This window comes from Procambarus clarkii, chromosome 32, assembly GCF_040958095.1.
Source record: "Procambarus clarkii isolate CNS0578487 chromosome 32, FALCON_Pclarkii_2.0, whole genome shotgun sequence".
NCBI classification, from domain to species: domain Eukaryota; kingdom Metazoa; phylum Arthropoda; class Malacostraca; order Decapoda; family Cambaridae; genus Procambarus; species Procambarus clarkii.
Window position 1 is genome coordinate 27,462,693 of NC_091181.1, and position 25,739 is coordinate 27,488,431.

The 25,739-nt window shown below is 42.8% G+C and overlaps 1 protein-coding gene across 2 annotated transcripts; it reads left to right on the plus strand.

Moving 5' to 3' along the window:
* The first annotated feature begins 1,627 nt into the window (after positions 1-1,627).
* On the plus strand, positions 1,628-25,739 carry LOC123759315 (sodium-dependent phosphate transport protein 2A). 2 transcript variants are annotated; one of them, XM_045744202.2, is made up of 9 exons: positions 1,628-1,828; positions 1,955-2,075; positions 15,700-15,870; positions 16,308-16,439; positions 19,188-19,273; positions 19,643-19,864; positions 20,072-20,183; positions 20,565-20,693; positions 22,517-25,739. In XM_045744202.2, exons 1-9 carry the CDS (start codon positions 1,760-1,762, stop codon positions 23,398-23,400), a joined length of 1,926 nt encoding a protein of 641 aa, XP_045600158.2. In that variant the 5' UTR covers positions 1,628-1,759; the 3' UTR covers positions 23,401-25,739. The 2 variants fall into 2 exon arrangements, with proteins under 2 accessions (XP_045600158.2, XP_045600159.2); XM_045744203.2 differs by having other exon boundaries at positions 15,703-15,870.

Genomic DNA, 25,739 nt, shown 5'->3' on the forward strand with positions numbered 1-25,739 from the left:
AGTTTGGAATAAATGCCCATTAATAATGAGAACCTTCAACAAGCCGCCGGCTTCCGGCCCCGTCGAGGCAATTTTATACGGTTGCCTTCAGGTAAATTAAGTTATGTTATAAATATGAAATGTAGAAAATTATTAGATATCCATTAATGATTATTTTATATAATATGAATGGATGATTATTGACAATAGTTACGATGTTATAATTATCTATTGTTGATAAAGGTTATAGAAAATAGAGATGGATGGTGAAAAATAGAGATGGATGGTAGTTTTTTTTTTAGCAATATTTAATGTAATTCTTTCGTGATGTATGGTGGCATAAGACCCCGAGATATCTATTACAATGTCTATTATGAAATATAACAATATCTAGTAATTATTGATATTATGTGAGGACATATGGGCTTGTATGTGGCCCAGCGCTGGAGCCTGTGTGAGCGAGCACAAGACATGTTATGTCCTTCCAGCTCCGAGGACTCATGGGTTGAACGTGTTCAAAACTGGATTAAAAAAACTGATTATTTAATTGTGAACTATTATTTGAGGGAATACTTAAATATATGCATTTGCCCGGTGAGCCTTCATTTTCTATCAAGCCTTCTTCCAATCATTAAGGGTCTACCTTAATGATAATAACCAAAACTGCTTCTGATCGGTGGATGCCGTAAGGTAGCGGGATGATGTACTAACCTCAGCCCGTCCTCACTAACCTACTGGAAGAGGTGACCACCTACTCACTATGTGAGCTGTGATAATAGTGGAGATATGTATGACCGGAGTGCAGAGTCCTCCAGGATGTGCTGTGAGGCACGCCTCCCCCCCCCCCCCCCACCCAGCTCCTCCACTGGAGTGGGAGGATGCAGGTCACGTGTTCACATTACAGCTAAACGTTGCCCTTCTCCTATGTACTCCTCCATATATGTCATTGCTTCCATTAAGGTTGTCGCAGCGTTACTCAACTATCAACAAGGTCATTTCTTGCTCATGAGTGCTGAAAAAGAGTACGGTATAAATATTAATATTTACTTTTTAAAGTTTAAATGACTCAGTTTTCAATTTGGCATTCGTTGTGTAAAGCCAGGAAGGTGTGTTGACGCGTGGTGCGACGCATCAGTCGCCTGCTGACGACGGTCTTGGTTAATAATACCTATACAGTTAGATGGCAGTGCAGCAAGCTAGCACCCTTCGGTAGTACGGAGTAGTAAGTAAGTAAGTAATACGGACCATGGTATTCACCGGGCACTCCTCTATAGTTCACCCTGGTGCATAAATTGTCTAGTACCTGGAAGATGGCGGCAGATAATCACGTGTGCACGATGTGGCACCTTGAGCTACGTCACGCTGCGACTCTGCCAGTCACAGGCGGTTGCGTCACTGAGCCCTGCAGCCATTGGTCACAAATGATGAAATCCAAACGAGCTTTCTTGAACCTTCCTTACTGCTGTATTTTGTAAATAAATCTCATCAAGTAATTAAAAAACCCTTTATTAATTCTCACAAAATAGATTTTTGTGTTTGTCAACTACACAAACGCTAAAACCTATGACACATTAGAAGGATATTCCAGGGTAAACCGGTATGGTATTGATCTGCGCGGGGTGGGTTGCGGAAGTAGGCGTATAAAGCCGGCGGGCGGGGGCTAAGGCGGCATTTGCAACCACGTGGTACCGTCGAGCGCACACGCTCTGTGATCGAGTCCTTCTCGAGTGCACTTTGCACGTGCCCTTCCGAGGGACTTTAGCTTCCCTAGGTTTTGGCAATGGTCAAGAAGGTACCGGCAAAACTAGTCAAGAAGTCCAAGCGACATGGTATTCCTCGCGACGAGTTGGTGAGTAGCCGGGGAGTGGGCGGTAGGAGGGCAGAGTCCTGGGGTAGGAGGGCAGTGTCCTGGGGTAGACTAGGGGAGGATGAGGGAGGGGAATGTGCCCTGTAATGACGCGGCGTCCCGTCCCAGGTCACCGTCAAGTCCGACCTCATTTTGTTGGCGCCAGAGTTCGAGGACATCGAGGAAAAGCGGCTGGAAGGACCCGCATGGAGCCGGCCGAACCAGCGTGACTCGGAGGACCCCCACAAAGGTCAGTTGTGGCAGTGGACGTGGCCCCTGTAGGGGGTTTTGACCTGCTGTGTGAGGTATCATGGCCTAATGAATGAGAAGTCATTGCCTGCTGAGCGAGAAGGCTTGGTCCGCTGAGTGAGGAGGCTTGGCCTGCGTAGAACACAGTAAGCTGAATGATGACAAAGTGGTGGCCAAAACACTGAGGAAAGGTAAGCAGTTGGGTGGTAAGAACACGAAAACTACCGGCTAAGTGATGTAGGAACATGAGCTGCTGAGTGGTGTAGGACCTTGACCTGCTGAATAGAAGGACGGTGATCTGCTGAGCGGTAAGACCGCAACCAATTAAGAGGTAAGACCGTGACCAACTAGTGATAGAACTATAGTCTATAGGGTGGAAAGACCGTGTCCTACTAGGTAAGTGGTAGGGTTGTGACCTGTTGAGGACAGGTAGACTGAGAGGATGAGGATGTGTGTGTCAGACGAGTTACGCTATGCGCTTGTTGTGTCTGTGTCCGGTCTTACCTTCTTTCACCCTTTAATAGTTAACCAGCTTAGAACCAGAGCAGCGTGCTGCTCTATGATGGATTATCTACGACAATCCCCCGTAGCCAACGAAATGACCTTTCCAGAATGCAACATACAACTGTTGACTAACTGCCAGATGAACTGCTAGGTGAACAAAAACATCAAATACAAGAAAGCGTATCTAAACCTCTCGCCTTGCCCGGAAACCGAACCCAGGGCCAATGGGTTGTGAGACGACTGCGGTACAGATTTTCTTCAAACTAGGCAAACGTAGGTATGGAATTAGGCAAGAAGTGGGGGGAGGGGTAGTGTCTGGGTCAAAAGAGATGACGTGCAGTATTTGTCACCTGGTTTAACTTGTTTTCCAATAATTTCCAATTACCTTTGCGCGTAGGCGTATCGGAATTTATAACATTCATGAAGAAACAGCCATAACCACCATAGACTTTTTATCTCTGGATCAGGAAAAGCCTGATTTTAATTCATCGTTGAGGAGAGAGATAAACGAGGACAAGTTTGACAACACGACTTGTGTAACTGGCTGTTTGGTTTACCAGGCTCCCAGCATAGCTCAGCTCTGACGAAGATACACCTTAGCCTCCCAGTACTAACCCAACTATGATGCAGATACATCTTAGTGTATCTGCATCCATGGAAAGCCATCTCTAACATCCTAGGGTCTAAACAACAAGCATTTAACAATCAGATAAAACTCTCCAAAGATGGTTATACACTTGCAACAGACTTAGATATTGCAACTGAATTCAATAGCTTCTTTTCATCAATTGGTGCTAACTTTGCCAGAAAAATCCCAGAGACCCAAACACATGTTACTACATATCTCACAGGCAACTATCCTAACTACTTCTCTCATCAGTCAGCCCGACGGACATTATATCCATAATTCAATGACTTAAAACCAAAGCTGGGAACATTAATGAAATACCTTCTATGCTATATATGAGTGCTGCCCCTGCTCTTGCACTACCCACTACCTACTCTTGCGCTAGCGCCTGACAGCTGGGTGGACAGCGCTTCGGGTTCGTAGTCCTGAGGTTCCGGGTTCGATCCCCGGTGGAGGCGAAGACAAATGGGCAAAATGTTTCTTTCACCCAGATGCCCCTGTCATCTAGCATTAAATAGGTACCTGAGAGTTAGACAGCTGCTACGGGCTGCTTCCTAGGGGGGGGGGGGGACAACAAAAAGGAGGCCTGGTCGAGGACCGGGCCGCGGGGACCTGATACTGACCTAACCTGGACTGACCTCCAAGTACAGGTCATGTGACCAGCCTGACCTGAAACTGTTAAGAGTAACGGCAACAATCTTTGTACTCATGTTTCTTATTCCCAGGCTGTATTTTGGGTGTCTCTAGCTATATGCCCTATTCCCAGGCTGTATTTTGGGTGTCTCTAGCTATATGCCCTATTCCCAGGCTGTATTTTGGGTGTCTCTACCTATATGCCCTATTACCAGGCTGTATTTTGGGTGTCTCTAGCTATATGCCCTATTCCCAGGCTGTATTTTGGGTGTCTCTACCTATATGCCCTATTCCCAGGCTGTATTTTGGGTGTCTCTACCTATATGCCCTATTACCGGGTTGTATTTTGGGTGTCTCTAGCTATATGCCCTATTACCAGGCTGTATTTTGGGTGTCTCTACCTATATGCCGTATTTTGAGCGTCTATCAACATGTCCTATTACCAATCCGTAATTTAGAGTGTCTCGGGGAACATTCCCTATTACCAAGTCCTATTTCGTCTCTACTCACATGTCCTATTACCATACCGTATTTTGGGTGTCTACTCACATGCCCTATTATAATGGCGTATTTTGGGTGTCTCTACCCACATGCCCCATTACGAGGCCGTATTTTAGGTGTCTCTAGCTACATGCCTCTATTACGAAGGCGTATTTTGGGTGTCTCCATATAAATTTCAGTCCGAGGATGCTTTTCGCTAAAACTACTTTCACAGAATTTTTAGCGTAGCGTCACGAAGTGTATGCCGTTAAATAATTTGAACTCTGTTATCAATTATTTTTATGCATTAATCATATTTTGTATTATTATTATTATGTCAGTGTTTTTTTAGCGATATTTTAAAAACGATCCGATAGAATTACGTAACAATTTGAATATATGAAATAAAGAATTTCTAGATAACCGGTAAAATATTTTTGTATCAGATTTTCAGTCTCATAGATTTTTTTTGTTTATATCTCTCAAGTGTTCTGTTTTTTTCTGTTCCGGTGAGAGTAAGATTTGTTCGCGGGGAAAGGGAAGATAGTTCTGACCTGGAGAAGGGGAAGGGAATCTTATCCCGGGGGGGGGGGGGGGGGGTTATCCCGATGATGGGAGAAAATGGGGGATTTATTCCTGAGGGAGGGAGGGAGGACGGAGTTTTGACCCGAGGGAGGAGGAGGAGGAGGGGGGCGGGGGGTAGTTTTGTTCAAAGGGAGGGAGGAAAAAGTTTTGTACCAGGGAGGGAGGAATGAGTTATGTCCTGGAGGAGATAGGCAGGAATTTTGACCCTGGGTGGTGGGAGGGAGTTTTGTCCCCCGGGAGAAGGATGAGTCTCCGAGGTCAAGGGTGAAATATGATTATGACAGATTTGTCTTATTAAGTGATAAAATTAAATTCATCGATCTCGTACACCGCTAGAAGCTTTTAAACTTCAAACCAAGCATCATTCAGGTCGGCGTTCAATCCCCAACCGTCCAAATGTTTGGGCACCATCCCTTTCCCACCGTCCCATCCCAAATTCTTATCCTGACCCCCTTCCATGTGCTTATATAGCCGTAAAAGCTTGGCGCTTTCCCCCCTGATAATTCCCTCCTTCCCTCCCTAGGCAGTCACGTTTAAGAAACCTCTTAAATACTAATGTCCACTGCGGTGGTAATTAGGAGTGGGGCGCCTGAAGGCTGTTCCCGGAGCAGCCACAACTGCTGGCAGGTGGCGGGAAAAGTAGGTCACAGCCTCTGGTGGGGGGGAGGGGGTGCGTGGGGGGGGGGGGGGACGTAGGGGGTGCATTGGGGGGGGGACGTAGGGGGTGCGTGGGGGGTGCATGGGGGGGACGTAGGGGGTGCGTGGGGGGTGCATGGGGGGGGGGAGAGTCCGGAAGTCTGGCCTCTCGCCGACTGGTCTGACCTTACTCTCAGAGTAATAGGGAAGGATTGTCTAGATGGTATATATGTCTACATATGGCAAAGACAAATCTAAAACACATATACAGTCTATATAAAGACATAATAAATGTGAGAATAATTAACATTGGAGATAGGCAGCCTGGGTATATGCTCATTAGGAGTGTATCGAGGTCCCCCTACAAAGTCGAACTATTGACCCTCCCCAAGATGCAACTCCTCGACAAGCTGACTAACTCATGGGTGCCTATTTGCTGCTAGGTGAACAGGAAACATGCCAAACCATTTCTGTCCCTCTAGGGATTCGAACCCGATATTCCCGATTACGAGTTGACAGACAGACAGACAGACAGACAGACAGACAGACAGACAGACAGACAGACAGACAGACAGACAGACAGACAGACAGACAGACAGACAGATAGAAAGACTCGGGCACTGCTGGATAGCCCATCTAGTTAATTAATATCTTGATTGTTTTAGGTTTGTATAAATGTTTGTTATAAAGTTAAGTATTGATGAGTAATATCAGTGCACAATGCCCCCCCCCCCATGTCATGAACATTATTTACCGTTACCAGCATGCAACTATTTCAGTCTGCTGACGTCACGCCGGTCTATTGATCCCCAGTGACCCTTACTGACACACACACACACTTGTTTATGTCCACACCTAGTTGTGCTCAACCCCCGCAAGCACAACTAGGTGAGTACACCACAGACACTATCAAGACTATTAAAGTTGAAACAATGACAACATATTTTGCCATAATATGCTGTTTGTGTAATGTTATATTTGTATGTGTCGAACACCGTTATTTTGTGTTTCCGTTCTGTGTTGGGTTTGAGGCCTATCACCCATGGGATGGTTATTATTTAATCTGGAACAAATTTCAAGACTAAAGTAAGTAACTTCAGTGTATATAAGGGGGGAACCTCTTGGCATATATCTCTAATTACTGACTCTCCTCTCTCTCGTCTCCTCTCGTCTTCTCTCGTCTCCTCTCGTCTTCTCTCGTCTCCTCTCTGGCATGATTCTTATTCCTCGTCACGTCTCGTCCTCCCCCTTCGTGCCGAGGGGGCGGCGGAGGGCTGCGTGCGGTCACGGACCATCCCTCTCTAGTGGGTGTCTGTCTCTGGGCGCTCATGGTGATGTTGGTAGTGTGTGGGGGCGTGTGTGACGAGGGGGTGCAGGCGGGTGTTGGTTGAGAGGGTGTAGGCCAGGGTGGGGGTGTAGAGGGTGTCGGTGGATGTGGGGTGAAGGGGGTGTAGGTGGATTTCAGGTGTAGGTGAATGTTTGGAGTGGGGTAAAGGGGAGTGTGGTGTGTGTGGGAGACGAGTGGGTGTTGTATTTACTATTTGTGTCTGTAGAATCGAGGTATTACCTCTCGGACTCCGCCTTTCTAACGGATATATTTTTCCTCTGTTATGTCAATTACATATATTTATCTCTAACACACACACACACACACACACACACACACACACACACACACACACACACACACACACACACACACACACACACACACACACACACACACACACATACACACACACACTGTTTGGCTGAGGGGGGAGCTGGTGGTTGAGTGGACAGCGCTCTAGGTCGTGGACCTAGGGACCGGGGTTCGATCCCCACAGCCGGCGGAAACAGATGGGCAGAGTTTCCTTCACCCTGATGTCCCTATTATCTAGCAGTAAATAGGTACCTGGGAGTTAGACAGCTGCTACGGGCTGCTTCCTGGGGGGGTGTACCCACAGGTACCCGTACACAGTATCATGTACACAGTACCGTGACCACCGCACCAATGATCGTCTACTGAAAAAGACGATTATTGGTGCGGTGGTCACGGTACTGTGTACGTATAGCGGTGATCCTGGACGGCATGGGTTTGAATCCTCGCCGAGTCAAATAGAGTTCGTAGGGATCTATAGCTTGCACGTTCATACAGCTTATATATATATATATATATATATATATATATATATATATATATATATATATATATATATATATATATATATATATATATATATATATATATATATATATATATATATATATATATATGTCGTACCTAATAGCCAGAATGCACTTGTCAGCCTACTATGCAAGGCCCGATTTGCCTAATAAGCCAATTTTACCTGAATTAATATATTTTTTCTAATTTTTTTCTTATGAAATGATAAAGCTACCCATTTCATTATGTATGAGGTCAATTTTTTGTTATTGGAGTTTAAATTAACGTAGATATATGACCGAACCTAACCAACCCTACCTAACCTAACCTAACCTATCTTTATAGGTTAGCTTAGGTTAGGTAGCCAAAAAAGTTAGGTTAGGTTAGGTTAGGTAGGTTAGGTAGTCGAAGAACAATTAATTCATGAAAACTTGGCTTATTAGTCAAATTGGGCCTTGCATAGTAGGCTGATAAGTGAGTTCTGGCTACTAGGTACGACATATATATATATATGTGTGTGTAGATATATATACTAAGTCATTTCTATATTATATATAATTATATAAATATATTATATATATAAATATATATATATATATATCTATATATATATATATATATATATATATATATATATATATATATATATATATATATATATATTATATATATATATATATATATATATATATATATATATATATATATATATATATATATATATATATATATATAGGGGGTGGTAGGAGAAAAGCACACAGAAACTGTATTGGAGGGGATCTAAACATTCCCTCTAATGCGTTATGCGTGGTTTCCTCCGAGGCTATGGGTCCCCCCTTCTTCCAGCTAGAGGTGGTACTCCCCCCTATATATATATATATATATATATATATATATATATATATATATATATATATATATATATATATATATATATATATATATATATATATATATATATATATATATATATATATATAGGATATATATATATATATATATATATATATAGGATATATATATATATATATATATATATATATATATAACTGTGTTTTAATATGATATCGTGGAAACTGTTCTATGGTCACCTGTTATGAGGAAGATCCGGCTGGTGTTATTAAGTTCAACGCGTGTTATGAGGAAGATCCGCACTGAGCGTTCGCGAGGTGGAGAGGGAGGGAAGGGAGGTCAGAGAAAATCAATACTTCACCAAGGTTACCGCTCGATTCCTGCCTCCGGCGCCAGTCTCTTCACATTCAGCAAAATAGTCAATGTCTACATTGTAATTGTGAAGCCTCTTAACCACCACTCTATAGAGGAGAAAAAAATTGTATTAAAGCTGAAACATATGGGAAAATTAGGGATGAGGCTCACCTGACGCATGGGGCAGAGAAAGTCATCTGACGCATGGGACTGTTAGTGTCCGATCCACACCCTGGACTCTAATCGGTCCGTACCTGGACCCAATCCGGTCCATAGACCCTACCCGGTCCACATATCGTAGTACTAACATCCTATTCCTGTCTCAGAATTTACTTAAATCAGTCCCCGGATTAATCATTCACTACTCACCCATACTTACACACTAAGTAGATCGACTTACATCGTTGAACGAGCTGATTCACCTCAGATCTGGGGGACCTGGCCTCCTCACTGAACCCGATCCCGAGGTCCTGGCTATGATTCCTCCAAGGCCCTGGCTAGACCGTTATAATGTCCTGACTCGACCGATCCAAGGCCCTGGTTCGACCTTTATAATGCCCTGACTCGACCGTTATAATCCCCTGGCTCAACTGTTATAATCCCCTGGCTCGACCGTTCCAAGGGCCTGGCTGGATGCTCCGAGGCCCTGGCTAGGCTGCCCGGAATGAGCACACATGTCCCCCTTGTGCCATTCACACATGGCAACGCCTTAACTCTCCAGCCATGTGTCACGTGAACACTACATGCTTCCCTGCCTGCCCTGCCCTGACAAACGTCTTGACCTTACACGGTCCACTTGTTAGCGGTCAACTGGCAGCCTGGCGTGATATCACACTTCCAAGATCTGACCTCTGTCAATTCCGTTGACCAACGCTGCCTCCACACAGCTGAGCCGGAGTGATTGTAATGAACCGGAACGACCAGTAATCATTGGTCATTCACTCCACTCATATGTTGGAAATGACTTAGTAATTTATCTAACTAAATATAGGTCACAATACAGTGAAGCTGTCCTGACTCAGGCTCCCTTGACGCATGATGTAGTGACTCTCTCCTGATGCATGGAGCAGTAAGGCTCTTCTGAAACGTTATGCAGTAGAACTTACCTGTCGCATTGCGAAGTGAGACTTCTGGTGGGTGGGACAATGAGACTTTCCTTGCGCATGGGGGTAGTGAGGTTCTCTTGGTGCATGAGGCTCTCTTGGTGTATGAGACGGCGAAGCTCTCGTGCCGTCTGACGTTCCCTGTTCCAAGAAGCAGTGAGATTATTATTTACCTGAATTTACCTGAAGGCCATTAACACTCTAGTGGCCTCGACGAGGATAGGAAGCCGGCGGTCAAAGGTCCCCCCCATTTACCCTGATAATCTTTTTCAGTTGGATTTTTTAAATTTAACAGTTTTAGCATTCACGGCTTCGCCGGGTAGGCGGTTCCATGGGTTTATAACCCCGTAGGTGAAAAAACATCTCCTGTTCTCAGTCCTACATTGTGGCTTGTTGAGCTTGACGCTGTTGCTCCTTGTTTGTGTTACATTTGACCTTTTGAAGAAGTTGTCTGGATCAACTTCCTCCTAATTCCTCAGTATTTTAAATGTTATGGCAGGGCGGAAAAAATTTGGCCCTGCTATGCCTGGTTTGTAGTGTTGTTAGCCTTGTGGTCTTCAACCTGTTATGGTATGAGAGTCGACTTAGTTATGGAATGATTTTTGTCGTCCAGTGCCGAACTTTCTCCAAAGCAGCTATGTCTTTCTAAAGATAAGGTCTCCATGCTTGGATACAATAATCTAAGTTATTTATACTAATCCAAGCACCAGAGATTTATACAGTTGAATGTACATGCGAATGTATATTTGCATCATGTCGCAAAAATCAATGAATCTTGTGACGAATGACACAGTGAGGCTCTCTGACACTCTTCCATCTTCCAGCTCAAGAACATAATAGCAATAAAAACTAAACAAGAAGGAAGAAATAAAGCTAATAAAAAAAAAAGTTTCAACTCGATGATTAGCTATTCTGTAACTTAAATGTGATGAATAATGTCCATAGACTTTCATTTGCGTAAATTTGATATTTAAATGTCTCCGCTGTAAAACGGCTGTGTCTAATGAACAAACAAGTTTCACTGCGGCAACGCGCTATATGAAGTGAACTGTACCTTGTAGTACCTTGTAGTTTCAATGCCGCTGGGAAAACGGGAGAGGGGAACCGGCCGCAACCGGTTTATCGGCACCTCTGGCGGCTGTCTGGCGGAGGTACGCTCGCCTGGGAGACATTCAAGGTCGTCGCCAGGCGTTGATTGATGGTTTATACTTAGAAAGCACTAACCTGGGTTGTGTTCGATGGCACAATCTAGAAGGCTAATATTTGTTTCTGTTCAACAACTGCATTTTTTTACATTTTGTAGTTGGAAACTATTGTTTGCATTGAAATACTTTTTTATGTACATAATTCCATAGTTCCCCTTTAAATTCTTTTGGGTGCTTTTTCTCTTGCTATCGATTACTAAAGAATTGTTATCTGCGTTACTTAGTGTGGTGGTGTAATGGTTCATGTCTGGTGGTGTTACGGGTGATGCCTGGTGGTGTTACGGGTGATGCCTGGTGGTGTTACGGGTGATGCCTGGTGGTGTTACGGTTGATGGCTGGTGGTGTTACGGTTAACGCCAGCCCTAGGTGTATTTCAGGCCTGAAACAGCTGGCCAAACGTCGTTGATATAAATTAACGCTGATAATGTTGGTCCTACGATGATTTACCCTTGATCATAGGAGCCGGTCGGCCGAGCGGACAGCACGCTGGACTTGTGATCCTGTGGTCCTGGGGTCGATCCCAGGCGCCGGCGAGAAACAATGGGCAGAGTTTCTTTCACCCTATGCCCCTGTTACCTAGCAGTAAAATAGGTACCTGGGTGTTAGTCAGCTGTCACGGGCTGCTTCCTGGGGGTGGAGGCCTGGTCGAGGACCGGGCCGCGGGGACACTAAAAAGCCCCGAAATCATCTCAAGATAATCTCAAGATAATCATATTTTGTTATATTGATGATTCAGGTTTGTTTTATTGATGATCCTACGTTGATATTACGTTGTTAAAATGGTGATCCTATGTTATTTAACGTTGATCCTTCATTGAGATTACATTCATAATATGTTGAATATTTAACGTTGATCGTACGTTGAAATAACGTTGATCCTATGTTGATTATTTAACGCTTATCCTACGTTGAAATGACACTGATCCTATATTATTTAAAGTTGATCCATAGTTATTTAACGTTGCTTTGTTAACACTGATATGTTATTTAACGTTGATCATATGTTGATTTATCATTAATCCTACGATGAATTAAAGTTACTTGAGTTCCTTGTCTCAACGATCGATCACGTTTCTCCATATATATATATATATATATATATATATATATATATATATATATATATATATATATATATATATATATATATATATATATATATATATATATATATATATATATGTGTGTATATTATATAAGCATATTACATTACCTAATTTTTCAGTAATCAGAAAATATTTCGGTTATCGCCAATAATACAATAGGGTTCCTGTCAGGGCTCGCTGAGGGTGGTTTGTATGTAAACATTCGAGAAGCGTAGAAATACTGGGCGCGTTGAGATACAAATCCACATAACTGTCTCTTATAAAACCGGATATAGTTCGTTAATTTATGTTGGGCTATGTTATTCGTGGTTAGGATGGGTTGTATTAGGTGTGATAAGTTTTAATAAATAAAAGGTACCGTTGGTAAATCGTTTTATGTACGAAATGACCTGCTTATTTTTCTTTTATTAAGGTACGATAATCTTCACTAAAAATAATCTGGGGACGGGGAGCAGCTTTGGGAAAAAAATCCCCGTGCCCAGTGTACTTTCTCCGAGTGCATACGTAGATGTTCCAGTTATGGGTGCAGTACAAGCTGGAGCGAGTCTATACTGCCCTGCTTATTTTAGGTCAGATGAGACCGTATTCATGACCTCCAAATATGGATTGCAAGTATACCTGAGAATTGTTAGAAAATAGTGGACGAATTGCTGCGGAGCATATTAATGTAATTCAACTCTTCAGAAATGGAAGTACCAGAAATTAGTAAGCCAGCAGTGGCGTGCGGTACTGGATATCTTACTGTGATCATTATGAACGACGTGGGATGGTAATACACCTATTTTCTATGTATTAATTCACATTAATTTCTATGTATTAATAGACACTCTCTAAGCCAGTAAGCTGAGTTAGGAGGGCATTCACACTCAAAGGTGTAGCTTTCAGCGTAGATACACTAAGACTTTAACATAGGAGTTGGAGGTTAGGAAAAAGGATGATTGCGGTAGTGGACAAGCCTTCATTATCTTGGCAATCGATATCCCATATACCTTGAAACCTAAACTGAGTTGTCTTATAATAATGATTCGTAATGTTGACATGCAATCGATTCGTGTGTAGGCGAGTGGAATGTCTTGGTCACTCGGACACGTCCGCTGCTGGGAGGTTGATGACTAGGCTACACATGGCCGACCGGATTTATTGCGAATAACAATTCCCTAGCAAACCGCATTCGTTACTAATGAACAATTTCCTAATACACAACTAAATGTATATTAATTGAGACAAAGAAACTTTTAATCTTGTATCTCAGCCACATACAAACTAACAGTCACAAACATAGAGCGTTCGGATTTCACGGATCCGGATTCGATTCCCGGCCTAGACAAAAACTTATGGGTAGAGTTTTTTCTCCAAATGCATCTGTTCATCTAGTGGTAAATGGAGTTAGTCAGGTGTCGCGGGCTGCATCCTGGGAACGTGTGAGAAATAAATATATATGTAGTAGATATGATAGAGGAAAACGGGTTGGAAGACAGTAAATTAGACAACAGACGGTTAGAAAGGCGGAGTCAAAGAGCTAACAGCTCGATCCCACAGACACAAGTAGTCAATACACACAGCCACAGAGGCGCTAGTGCTACGTAAACACGGTGATGGGAGCTCGGGTAGTGAGGTGCAAATTAGCACAAACAGCATTAAGGGTGTTGGTGAATGCAGGAAACACCTTGAAAACTAAAAAGTGTGTGTGTGGGGTGGGGGGGGGGGGGGAGACCGGTTACAATCTCAAAATGGGTAAGCAATGATGAGGCTACCCAGTGCCAAGTAACGATCGGTAGAACCCTTTAACAATCGGGAGAGGGAAGAAGAGTACCATCACTAGAAACTAGACAAAACTGCGATCACTAGAGACTCTACAACACGGAATGGCTCACTCCCTGGATGTGAGCCATTCACATCCTTTGCTAAGACAGCTTAGGGAAGCGTCTTGAAGGTATACCTGAAGGCTGTCGACTCTTTAAGCTGTAACACATTGTTTCATAAGTCGGCGACCTTCAGGTGCCTTCAAGACGTCTTCTTTAGCTGTCTGAGTCAAAGGCCAAATTAGCAAAGTTTGAAGGGAATAATAGCTAATTTCTATACTTCGGAGGCATAAGTAATCAGAAACTTACACTTACTATCTAGGAACAAAACGTTCTTACATAATGTAATTGAAAAGTTAAAGATTTAAAGAAAAGATATTACAGACAATCGGAATACGGCCAATATGGTACTAAGGTTCAAATGCAATATATTAATAATAACTCTAAATGTTATCTTTATGTTTTATATCTTCCCTTGTGTGCCCTCCTTGGGTTATACAGCACTGTTCTGGGACTCATACTATAGAATTACAGTACTGGGTGACGTATGATCAAATGTATCCACGCATAAGGATGCGAAGAGAGACTAAGCAAACTCGTAGAGCAAGAGGGGACATGTCTTAATTTTATACAGATGAAAGGGTTTAACTTGCAGGATCTTAAATAAATAGGGTTTTAAGTTAAAATATATAATAATAGATTCTAATCAAATAAACTGAGATTTAGATAAAAAAAAGTAAAACTGTACTTCAGGAATGGGGATTCATCTGTGGAACAAGTTACCAAGTAACATTATATAGTCGAAATCGCTGAAATCTACCATGCATAGCTTCGTAAGTACATGAATCGGAGTATTTGGGAAGAATACGGGAGCTGCCGCTCATGGACTAATAGGCTATCTGCCGATATCCTTTTTCTTATGTTCTTATGACTGATGCCTGTGAATGACAGTGGGCGGGGAGCTGGTGAGAGAGGTGTTTCTAGTCAACTTATTGTGGGTGAAGGGCAGAATTATGGAGCTCATTCTGATGCAGGTGCTAGTGGGTGGAGGGTGAGATCGTAGAGCTCATCCTGGTGCAGGTGGTGATGGGTGGAGGGCGGGCTTATAGAGCTTATTCTGGTGCAGGTATTGGTGGGTAGAAGGTGGGGTAAGAGAAGTGACCCCAGCCCACTCTGGCGTGGGTAGGGTAGGAAGGAGCGGGATGGGTCCCTCAGGACGGCGCCCGTCGTCCCCAGGGTGACGGGAAGCACTGACTCTTGGCGCTGGCCAGAAATTACTGGTAAGATTCATAATGAGTGAGACGCGACCGCTCATCACGGTGCCATTGTCTGCTAGTGCAAGAGATCTGGGGTCACTCTTGGTATACCATTACTACATTAGTGAGTGAGCAATCTGAATTATTTCTTTATCTCTAATAAGATGCACGAGCTTGTGTGTACTTTACGCTACTGTGTAGCCTTATGGCTCTGTGTACTAGCGAGTAGCCTGTCTGCTGGCCACTTTGCCCTCTCTAGCAATCCCCTGATTTTCTCACACTATTGATATCGGATCAGTAAATAACAGCTAATCCCACTGTGTACTGTCCACTAGCAGGAGGTGGCAACGGAAGAGGAAGAAAAGGTGCGTGTGGGCGTAGTGCACTTGTACGGGCAGGCGTGGTGTGCCTGAAGCTTGGCGCCCTCGTGGGTCTCCTCTACCTCTTCGTGTGCTCCCTCAAGCTGCTGGCCAGCTCCTTCAGGCTCCTCGGCGGCAGGACAGCCAGTGAGTAGTTCTCCTCTCTCTTGGTTCATGTTCTATTATCTATTAACTGCTGAATATCGAATATCAGTTCTAAATTCACCCATTAATATGCAACAGTACATTAACACACACACACACACACACACACACACACACACACACACACACACACACAGGAGTCATTGCATTAAACAACCGGCGGGGTCCAAGAGCTAGAGCTCGATCCTGTAAGCATAAATAGGCGAGCACACACACACACATGAACCATTTCCAATTGGCTCTCAGTACACGAGTATGTTATCCAAACAATTATCTTCAAGGCATTCCTAAGTGTGCCTAATACAAATATAAGAATTAAAATGAACATTAATTAAAGATTACACTATCAACAACTGCTATTACTTTTACCGGTGTTAATATAAGAAGCAAATGGTGAGACTGCCGACCTTGTGTTGCAGGTACGGTGTTCCAGCAGTCTCAGGTGTTGAGTAACCCGGTGGTGGGGTTGATGATGGGGGTGTTGGTGACGGTGCTGGTGCAGTCCTCCTCCACCTCCTCCTCCATCGTCGTCTCCATGGTCGCCGCCAACTGTAAGTGCCCCTCCTCGTCCTCCTGTGGTCTGTTTTCTCAGCGCCAGACTTCCCTGTTCCTCGCTGTGTACACATGTATCTCGCACTCACTTCTGCTTCCTCTCCTCACAAAGTTTATCCTTCCTGCACTAATAATTCTTCTCCATTGTTCACAAATTTCTTATCCGTAGTCTCAGTTTTCCTAGTTTGGTTTCGGGTGATTATTGGGTGCTAGGCGAAATTTGTAAGTGTGAAAATTTGTTTTTTATTTGCACATCGATATTATCGAAATTTTACTAAATCTTTGCATGTAATGGGAAACCCCGTTACATGCAAAGTAATTAAGGAATGCCTCGATAAATTAAAGGAATCTACCGATCCAAGTGTTTATGGCTTCAGGTGTGGATAGAATTCAGTCTAAAATCGTAAAGGAACAGGCCTATTAAGTATGTCTACCACTGAAATTCCTATTCAGAAAATTCCTAGTCTAAAGAATATTGTCCCTTTAGATTGGAAATATGCAAATATCACCCTATATCCAGGGAACACAGAAGTTCAGCTGAATTCTACGGAGCAATCAGCCTAACCTCACGCATATGCAGGCTCACGGAGAGAATCTAAGAGAGGAAACCATTCACCATTTCACAGTGCACAATCTAGTAAAAGCATCACATCAGAGTTTGACATAAAAACCAATCCTGCTTAACGAACCAGCTCACATTTCTGAAAACAATAACCGACTGCACAGAGAAAGAAATTTCAATACATGTAGTGTGCATGGACGTCTCTAAAGCTCTTGATGGCACCACACGAAAGACTGGAATGGAAATGCAAGCACATGGAATAAACCATAAAATACTAGAATGGATAAAATAATGGCTAAAGCAAAAAGTCAAAGAGTTGTATTTAATCTGACTGGAAAAATATTGCAAATGGAGTATTGCAAAGTTCTATTTTAGGGACATCAACAACAGATGAAAAAAATCAAAAGCCACACCATCAAATTTTCAAATGACACGAAGATCTACGGCAAAGTCGAAGCGAAAATGATATTGAGGTCTTGTAAAACGAGTTTCGTGACCTGTACAAAGGGTCAGAGGATTGGCAAATGCTCTTCAATATTGAAAAATACAAGACCTTGTATGTAGCGTATAACAAAACACTTCATAACGACCATATCAACAACACTGCCCTCTAACAGTACAATAAAAATGAAAATGTACTAGGAATTGTAGTCCACCAGTCAATAAAATATACTCAGCAAAAACGAGCTGCAGTAAAAAAAAATAATAATAATCAAACGAACCTTTGACTTCAGAATCTCTGGGGCATCCCCATCTGGAGATAACTACTTCGGAAAAGTAGTTTGGAAAGTTTTTTGGAAAGAACCTTGGAAAGTTCATCGCAGTCAAAATAATCATCCAGAACTAAATCAACTCTCATACATGGGAAAGGTTGAGGATCTCAGGACTAACAACACTACACATTAGACGCAACAGGACTAATTTCATGGAGACCATTATAAAATTAAACAAATTGGAAGATATTAATCCAGACCAAGCCGTAGAAGGTTCAGTATAACTCATACAAGGGGCAAAAACTTCAAGCTCAACAATCCACGAAGTAGGACAGGCAACAGATGCTTTTTAACCTAAGTGTTAATATACCCATGGTCTCTCCTACTCACCAAGCCATAAAGGCCAAGATAGTATTCCAGTTTGAAATCAATTGAAAAACTCAGGAGTAATGGAGGAATATTTGACAAGACGCCGGCTTCCTTTCCACGGTGACATCACTAGAGATATGGGCCCCTCAAGTAAAGTGACGTCACGGTGACATCACTAGAGATATGGGCCCTCAAGTAAAGTGACGTCACGGTGACATCACTAGAGATATGGCCCCTCAAGTAAAGTGACGTCACGGTGACATCACTAGAGATATGGCCCCTCAAGTAAAGTGACGTGACGGTGACATCACTAGAGATATGGGCCCTCAAGTAAAGTGACGTCACGGTGACATCACTAGAGATATGGCCCCTCAAGTAAAGTGACGTGACGGTGACATCACTAGAGATATGGGCCCTCAAGTAAAGTGACGTCACGGTGACATCACTAGAGATATGGCCCCTCAAGTAAAGTGACGTGACGGTGACATCACTAGAGATATGGGCCCTCAAGTAAAGTGACGTGACGGTGACATCACTAGAGATATGGGCCCTCAAGTAAAGTGACGTCACGGTGACATCACTAGAGATATGGGCCCTCAAGTAAAGTGACGTCACGGTGACATCACTAGAGATATGGGCCCTCAAGTAAAGTGACGTGACGGTGACATCACTAGAGATATGGGCCCTCAAGTAAAGTGACGTCACGGTGACATCACTAGAGATATGGGCCCTCAAGTAAAGTGACGTCACGGTGACATCACTAGAGATATGGCCCCTCAAGTAAAGTGACGTATATTAAAGTGTGCATATGTTCTATGTGTATGCCGTTTAGTTCCATCAACGGAAGAAAGTAAATTTCTAGACATGTTGGGGAAGGCGGGAGGAGTGAAAAGCAAGAAATCATCTTGTGTAAGCCACGAAGTTCGAAAGGTACTAAGTCTGCTGTATAATAATAATCCGAATTTACGAAATTTGTATATTGATAAAAAATGTAAATGTTATATTTTAAGGACTATTCTATTCTGTAAATTTTAACAATAAGTTCATTTAGAGCATGTATGATTAAAATATATTTGGTCTAACTATTGTTTATTCTGGGACAGTCCTGGACGTGCCGACAGCCATCCCTATCATCATGGGAGCCAACATCGGCACTTCCGTCACTAACACCCTAGTCAGCATTGGACAGGTAAGGTCTCAAGTCTTCCCCTTATATAGCAGTGCATTTTTTTACGCTACCTCTGTGAATATTTGTCCTATAGACTCTGAATATAGCCATATAACCATGAATATAACCATACCATATCAAGTTTTATTGAATTATTTTAAAATTAATAAACCCTTCATTTGTTGCTCCCCCCCCCTCATTTAATATTTCAGTATTAATATTAGCTGGTAGGTCAGTGAGGGTCACACTGATCTGCAAGCAGTGTTAAACTTGGGGTATTGGGTGAGTAAAAGGGAAGAGCAGGGTGGGGTTATTACAATGTTACGCTTGTTGGCCCGCCTTAATTTGATCATGTGGCGAACGCACCTCCAACTTACTAGTCACTTGCAGGTGGGCGACCGGGAGCAGTTTGAGCGTGCCTTCGCCGGTGCTGTGGTTCATGACATGTTCAACTGGCTGTGTGTGGGGGTGCTGCTGCCTCTCGAGGTCGCCACCGGCTACCTCAACCTTCTCACCAAGGCCATTCTCTCCGGCATCACCCTCGAACAAAACGACATGCAGGTCGAGCTATTCTCAGGCATCACTAAACCCTTCACAGACAAGATAGTTACGGTTAGTTTGCTACATCTGTTTTAAACCTTGAGATCATTTAATTACGTTGTGGTCGTGATAAGTACCGTAGTTTTCCTAATATTATACAAAATACATTTATTTTATTCTTCTTTCAATGCAATAATTCGGTGATTTTAAGAAAGTCTTTAGAATATTTAGGTAGTAGTGATATATATATATATCCATGTGTGCGTGCGTGTTTTGCAGCTGGACAAGTCAGTGTTGACGGGATGGACGATGAAGGACCCAGCTTACGAGAACGCCACTCTGCTGCGACGCCTCTGTGCCCACCCTCACAACGAAACTCAGTTAGTCACCTGTAAGTTGACGCAAGTGGACTTGCACACCTTAATCCCTCGGCTATCTGTGTACACATTTTCCATGACTTTTTCCTGATAAAACTCTTGTCTATTAAATATAAATAGAATAAATAATGTAATATTGCAATATGTCCGTAATAAAACCACACATCAGAAAACGAAGAAATTCTAGTTTCTTCGTTTTCTGATGTGTGGTTTGGTTATCATATTATCAGTCACGTTATTGTGACTCATCGTCTACATGACTATATGTACTGATCAGGACATTCAAACTATGAAATCAGCATTGTATAAGCTCAATACATAACATAGTGAAGCATCTTCAGGGATTTGGAATAACACTGAAACACAATACTATATATTTTGTGTGTGTGTTGCAGGTGGAACCCTGGCGGCCCAGCTGCCTCTCAACGACACGGGTGTTGGGATGGTACTGCTGGCTATGTCCCTCATCCTGCTCACCATCTGCCTCATCGCCATCGTCAAGACTCTCAGTTCAATGCTCAAGGGTGAGTCTTCCCTCACACTGCCTCTCAGAACTGTGGCTAAACAAGATACAGTTTAAGGCTTAGGGACTCACCAAGTCTAAATTCAGTTTTAGTAGCACTTACCCTGCAACCCGTCCTTATATTAGGCTGTTTCAAGCAGCTGTTATCCTCCTCAGACGCATTCATAAATTTTTAACATACTGTGCATTAAAAATTGGTTTCTTCTCAATATAAATTAATATAATTATACATAAAACTTCTGTGCATAGTTAGGCGTAGGTTATGTTAGGTGTTTAGGTTCTTTTGGCGATTATTTATATTTGTAGTACGTGGGTGAAGCATTTACAGCAACTCATCCTCGACTCAAGTCCATTACATCCAGCGGTCGACCCCACAGACGCATTCATAAATTTTAACATGCTGTTCATTCAAAACGGGAATTTTCTCAAGTATAAATTAATATTATAATATATTAGCATATTGTGTATAAATAGGCATAGGTTAGGTTAGGTTAGGTGTTTAGGTTCTGTTGGCGATTATTTGTATTTGTAGTACGTGGGTGAAGCATTTACAGTGTTGTGGTTCGAACAAAATTCGTTAGTGAAGCACTTGTTCCGGATATGTTCGAACGTCAGCAGTTGTGAGTCGTGTGTAAACCGCTTTTCATTCATAAACAGGGGGGTTTGGCGGGTGCATGGAATCACTTTTGGATCTTTGTTTGGAGGACGGGCTGTTTACAGCGTTCTGGTTCGAATAGAATTCGTCAGTCAAGCACTTGTTCCAGAAGTGTTCGAATGAAATCAGTTGTGAGTCGTGTGTAGCCCGTTTTTCATTCATAAACGAGCTGGGGGGACGGGCTGCTTCGACAGCCCGTCCTCCAAACAAAGACCCAAAAGTGATTCCATGCACCCACCAAACCCCCTGTTTATGAATGAAAAACGGTTTACACACGTCTCACAACTGATTTCGTCCGAACACTTCCGGAACAAGTGCTTCACTGACGAATTTTATTCGAAACACAACGCTGTAAACGCCCACGTACCACAAACACAAATAATCGCGAACAGAGCCTAAACACTTAACCTAACCTAACCTATGCCTATATATGCACAATATGCTAATATATTTTAATATTAATTCATATTTGAGAAAATTCCCGTTTTGAATGAACAGCATGTAAAAATTTATGATTGCGTCTGTGGGGTCGACCGCTGGATGTAATGGACTTGAGTCGAGGACGGGTTGAAATGCTTCACCCATGTACTACAAATACAAATAATCGCCAACAGAACCTAAACACCTAAAATAACCTACGCCTAACTATACATAGAATTTTTATGTATAATGATATTAATTTATATTGAGAAGAAACCAATTTTTAATACACAGTATGTTAAAATTTATGAATGCGTCTGAGGAGGACGGCCACTGCTTAAACAACCTAATGTGAAGACGGGTTGGTAAATGCTACACCCATGGACTTTAAATACAAATAATCACCATCTTGTGTTGATTCTTATTCGCCAGTTTTATCACTATTGGCCTAACCACTTGGGCTGGATGGTAGAGCGACGGTCTCGCTTCATGCAGGTCGGCGTTCAATCCCCGACCGTCCAAGTGGTTGGGCACCATTCCTTCCCCCCGTCCCATCCCTTGTCCTGACCCTTTCCAAGTGCTATAAAGCACACACCTACAGGCTTGGTGCTTTCTCCTGATAGTTTCCTTCCTTCCTTTATCACTATTGTAGAACCAACTTCGTCAGGTTTATCACTGGCGTAGACCCTCTTGAATTGCAGACTGAGTAACGTGTTGTGTTATAATGTCATGCCATTTGTGCTTTGCAGGGTCAGTGGCGATTGTGGTGCAGCGAGTACTCAACGCGGATTTACCCCGCGTGCCATGGCTGACAGGCTACCTAGCAATTCTTGCTGGCGCCATTATGACTTTTATCCTTCAGTCCTCCTCCATCTTCACCTCCACGTTGACGCCGCTAGTTGGGCTGGGCATGATCAGCGTGGAGCGCATGTACCCACTCACGTTAGGTTCCAACCTGGGCACCACCACTACTGCCCTCCTCGCCGCTCTCGCCTCAGATCCCGCCAGCCTTCGTCCGGCCATCCAGATTGCGCTTGTTCATCTTTTCTTCAACGTGACGGGCTTACTGATCTGGTACCCCATACCCTTCCTGCGTCTTCCTGTGCGGTTGGCTCTCGGCCTGGGTAAGATCACCGCCAAATACCGCTGGTTTGCCGTCGTATACATGGTGATGTCCTTCGCTATCGTGCCACTCTTCGTGTTTGCTGTGTCCCTCGGCGGGCCTGTCGTCATGTACTGTGTCTTCATTCCAATCGCCATATTTATGTTGATAGTCATATTCATTAATATAGCTCAGGTACGTTTCCCAAAATGCCTGCCACTTTTGCTGCGGACGTGGCACTGGCTGCCCCTTCCACTTCGCTCTCTACATCCCTATGATGACCTCATATCACGTCTCATGTGCTGCACTCGCCGTCCAGGACACCAGTACGCCTACGTGCCGGCAGTGTCCGTTCAGCCCCCACCCCCTGGAACTGAGCAAGAGGAAGCCGTGGCCGTAATAATTCGGGACAACAAGGGACTGGAGAGTGAAGGTGGCGAAGAGCGTGGGAGCGAGCACACAGAGGTGCAAATCCACAGTGCCAGTGTTGCTTCCCGTGTCGTCTTCGTCCAGCACGAGACCTCTACCTAAGGTGCCAATACCTCCACGACTCACCTGTCGTGGGCGTCCATGATGTTGGAATGTTGATCAAATGCGAATTGTCGTCGTCAGACACTATTTCTCAATTATAAGAATTCGTAAATAAATGAATATTATATATTCAAAAAATCTTTGCTAGTAAGCATATGCTCAAATAGATTTTTTTATTTCATTAAAATTTCTATGCACAGACTTTAATCACAAAATTCCTACTACTTTATGATAAAAGGTTGTAAAATGCATATATTTTTTCATGAAAGCTGAGAAATCGAGCAACTTTAAAAAAGTTGTCTATATCAAAGAGGTTGTGACTTGAGTAAGATTCATAGTGGATCATTGGATCTGCAGGCAGTTTGTCGAAGTTTAATAACATCATCCGCACATATGTAACCAATGTGTACCATTACAGCAACGTCTTTAAGACCTTATGTAACAATATGTATAGCTGGTGCCAGTGAATAATATAAACGAATATAACCAATATCATATATATTTATATATTTAGGTAATACATCTAGTCGGTGATTCTTTAAATATCCAGGTGTCGACGAGAGTAAGAAGATGTAGTTTGACAGCCGTCTGCCTCGGGTAGTGTGGTCAGTAGGTCTACGTTGTGGCTTCCCTCCAGCCAGTAGCCCACCCTTGCTCGTCTCGTACTTCAGATGCTAGATCCTCATCTTTTATTCCTCAGAGCACCACACAATTGATCAAATCTTAATCAAGGCATCTCAAAATGTCCTAAAAATATCAGACTTCCACTACGGTCCTTGATGCCGCTTAGAACTATCATGTTCTCATTAAAATGCCTGGCAATATCACTTAAAAATATATATATTTTTTAATTTGTCTCTCGTCAACATCTCTAGGCACATTAGTGAGTGATCCCATTATTTGTCCGCATTTCACAGTTAATACAGCAAACTTCGAATGCCGTACTTAAAAATATAACATCACAGTGCAAATGGACAGATTGACCTACGTAGTTCTTCTGTAAATTGAATTTATTCACATGATGGACTATCATCCTCAGTCCGAACAAGGCACAGATATCGTCCGTTGTCTGGCTAAGACTACAGATTAATTTCATTATTAATGAAACTCAATATCATTTGCTTCCTTACGTAGGTCAAAATTTCATCTGCTCTGACGGAACGTCACGGAAGACTAAAATGGCATCCAATAACTGACGGACACATTGTCATCTACTGTCTGAGAAAGATGACGGTGTCATCCATGCATTGTCTAACGAAGTTCATCTACTCTGACGAAAATCACGGCATCATCCAGTATCTGGCGGAGACCACAGCACCATTCACTGCCTGATTAAAATCCTTGCATCAACTATTGCCTGAAGAACACATTTTCCACATTCGGTCGAAGACCCCCAACTTCACCCATGCTCCACGAGGAATCTATACTATCCGTGTGTTGGTGCGAGACCTGGGCGCGTCCCTGGGCGAGAGCACACCGCACCCTTCCCTGCGGCCAGCCCTGCACAAGGGACTGCAGGCGTCGACGCTCTCACCTAGGTCACCCCTCAGTAGTCGACATTTCATCTATTAGAAGCTACTCCCTGCCACAACGCTCTAACTTATGCGCAATAATGTAAACAATCATTTATATTGTTGTAAATGGATGTAAATATACGTGCGAATGTGGTATTGTTCGTGCGGTGTTATTTTGTGATAACTGAATATAATGTCACCGGCTCACTTAATTTTTATATTGTATTTATTCGCGAAAGAACAACAGAATAATCTGGCAAAGAAACATATAAGTAGTCCTTATTGAAGGGTTTCCGGCAGTTCACCTGACACTATAATTAATACAAACTTGTATATTCTCGCTCTAATGTCACAAAATAGAAATTGCAAAACAAATGATTATAATAACTTCAGGAAAACAAATTGTTCCACGAAAACAACAGCGACAGTGATTGCTTAACGCGTTTATATATTTTGTTAAATTAATATACAACAGGAGCAAGCTGAGTGACTTCAAGTGTAATATTTTGTTATTAGAGAACATTTTTGACAGTAGGCTATTTATAGAAAGAATTGTTACATGATCTAGTAACCTTTCATTTCACAAAAAACAATAATACTTTAAATTTTGAGCTGATAACCTAAAATAATGGTTATCATTGATGTATTGGCTACGGCAGGTTAGAGTGCCTCTCCCTGCAGTGTGGAGGCTGTCTCATGCTCTCGGTAATTTACTTACACCATGGTCATTCTTCAGGTTTTGTTTAATATTTTTAATTACGATTAATGACTGTCTATGTAGATAAGATCATTATATATTTTTATAATAAATATGTGACAATATTA

Excerpts from the sequence above, each read along its gene's own strand:
- LOC123759315 (XM_045744202.2), top strand. The coding sequence starts at position 1,760 with ATGGTCAAGAAGGTACCGGCAAAACTAGTCAAGAAGTCCAAGCGACAT. Across the intron at positions 16,440-19,187 it reads CTCCATGGTCGCCGCCAACT|TCCTGGACGTGCCGACAGCC; the intron begins GTAAGTGCCCCT and ends ATTCTGGGACAG. Across the intron at positions 20,694-22,516 it reads TCTCAGTTCAATGCTCAAGG|GGTCAGTGGCGATTGTGGTG; the intron begins GTGAGTCTTCCC and ends TGTGCTTTGCAG.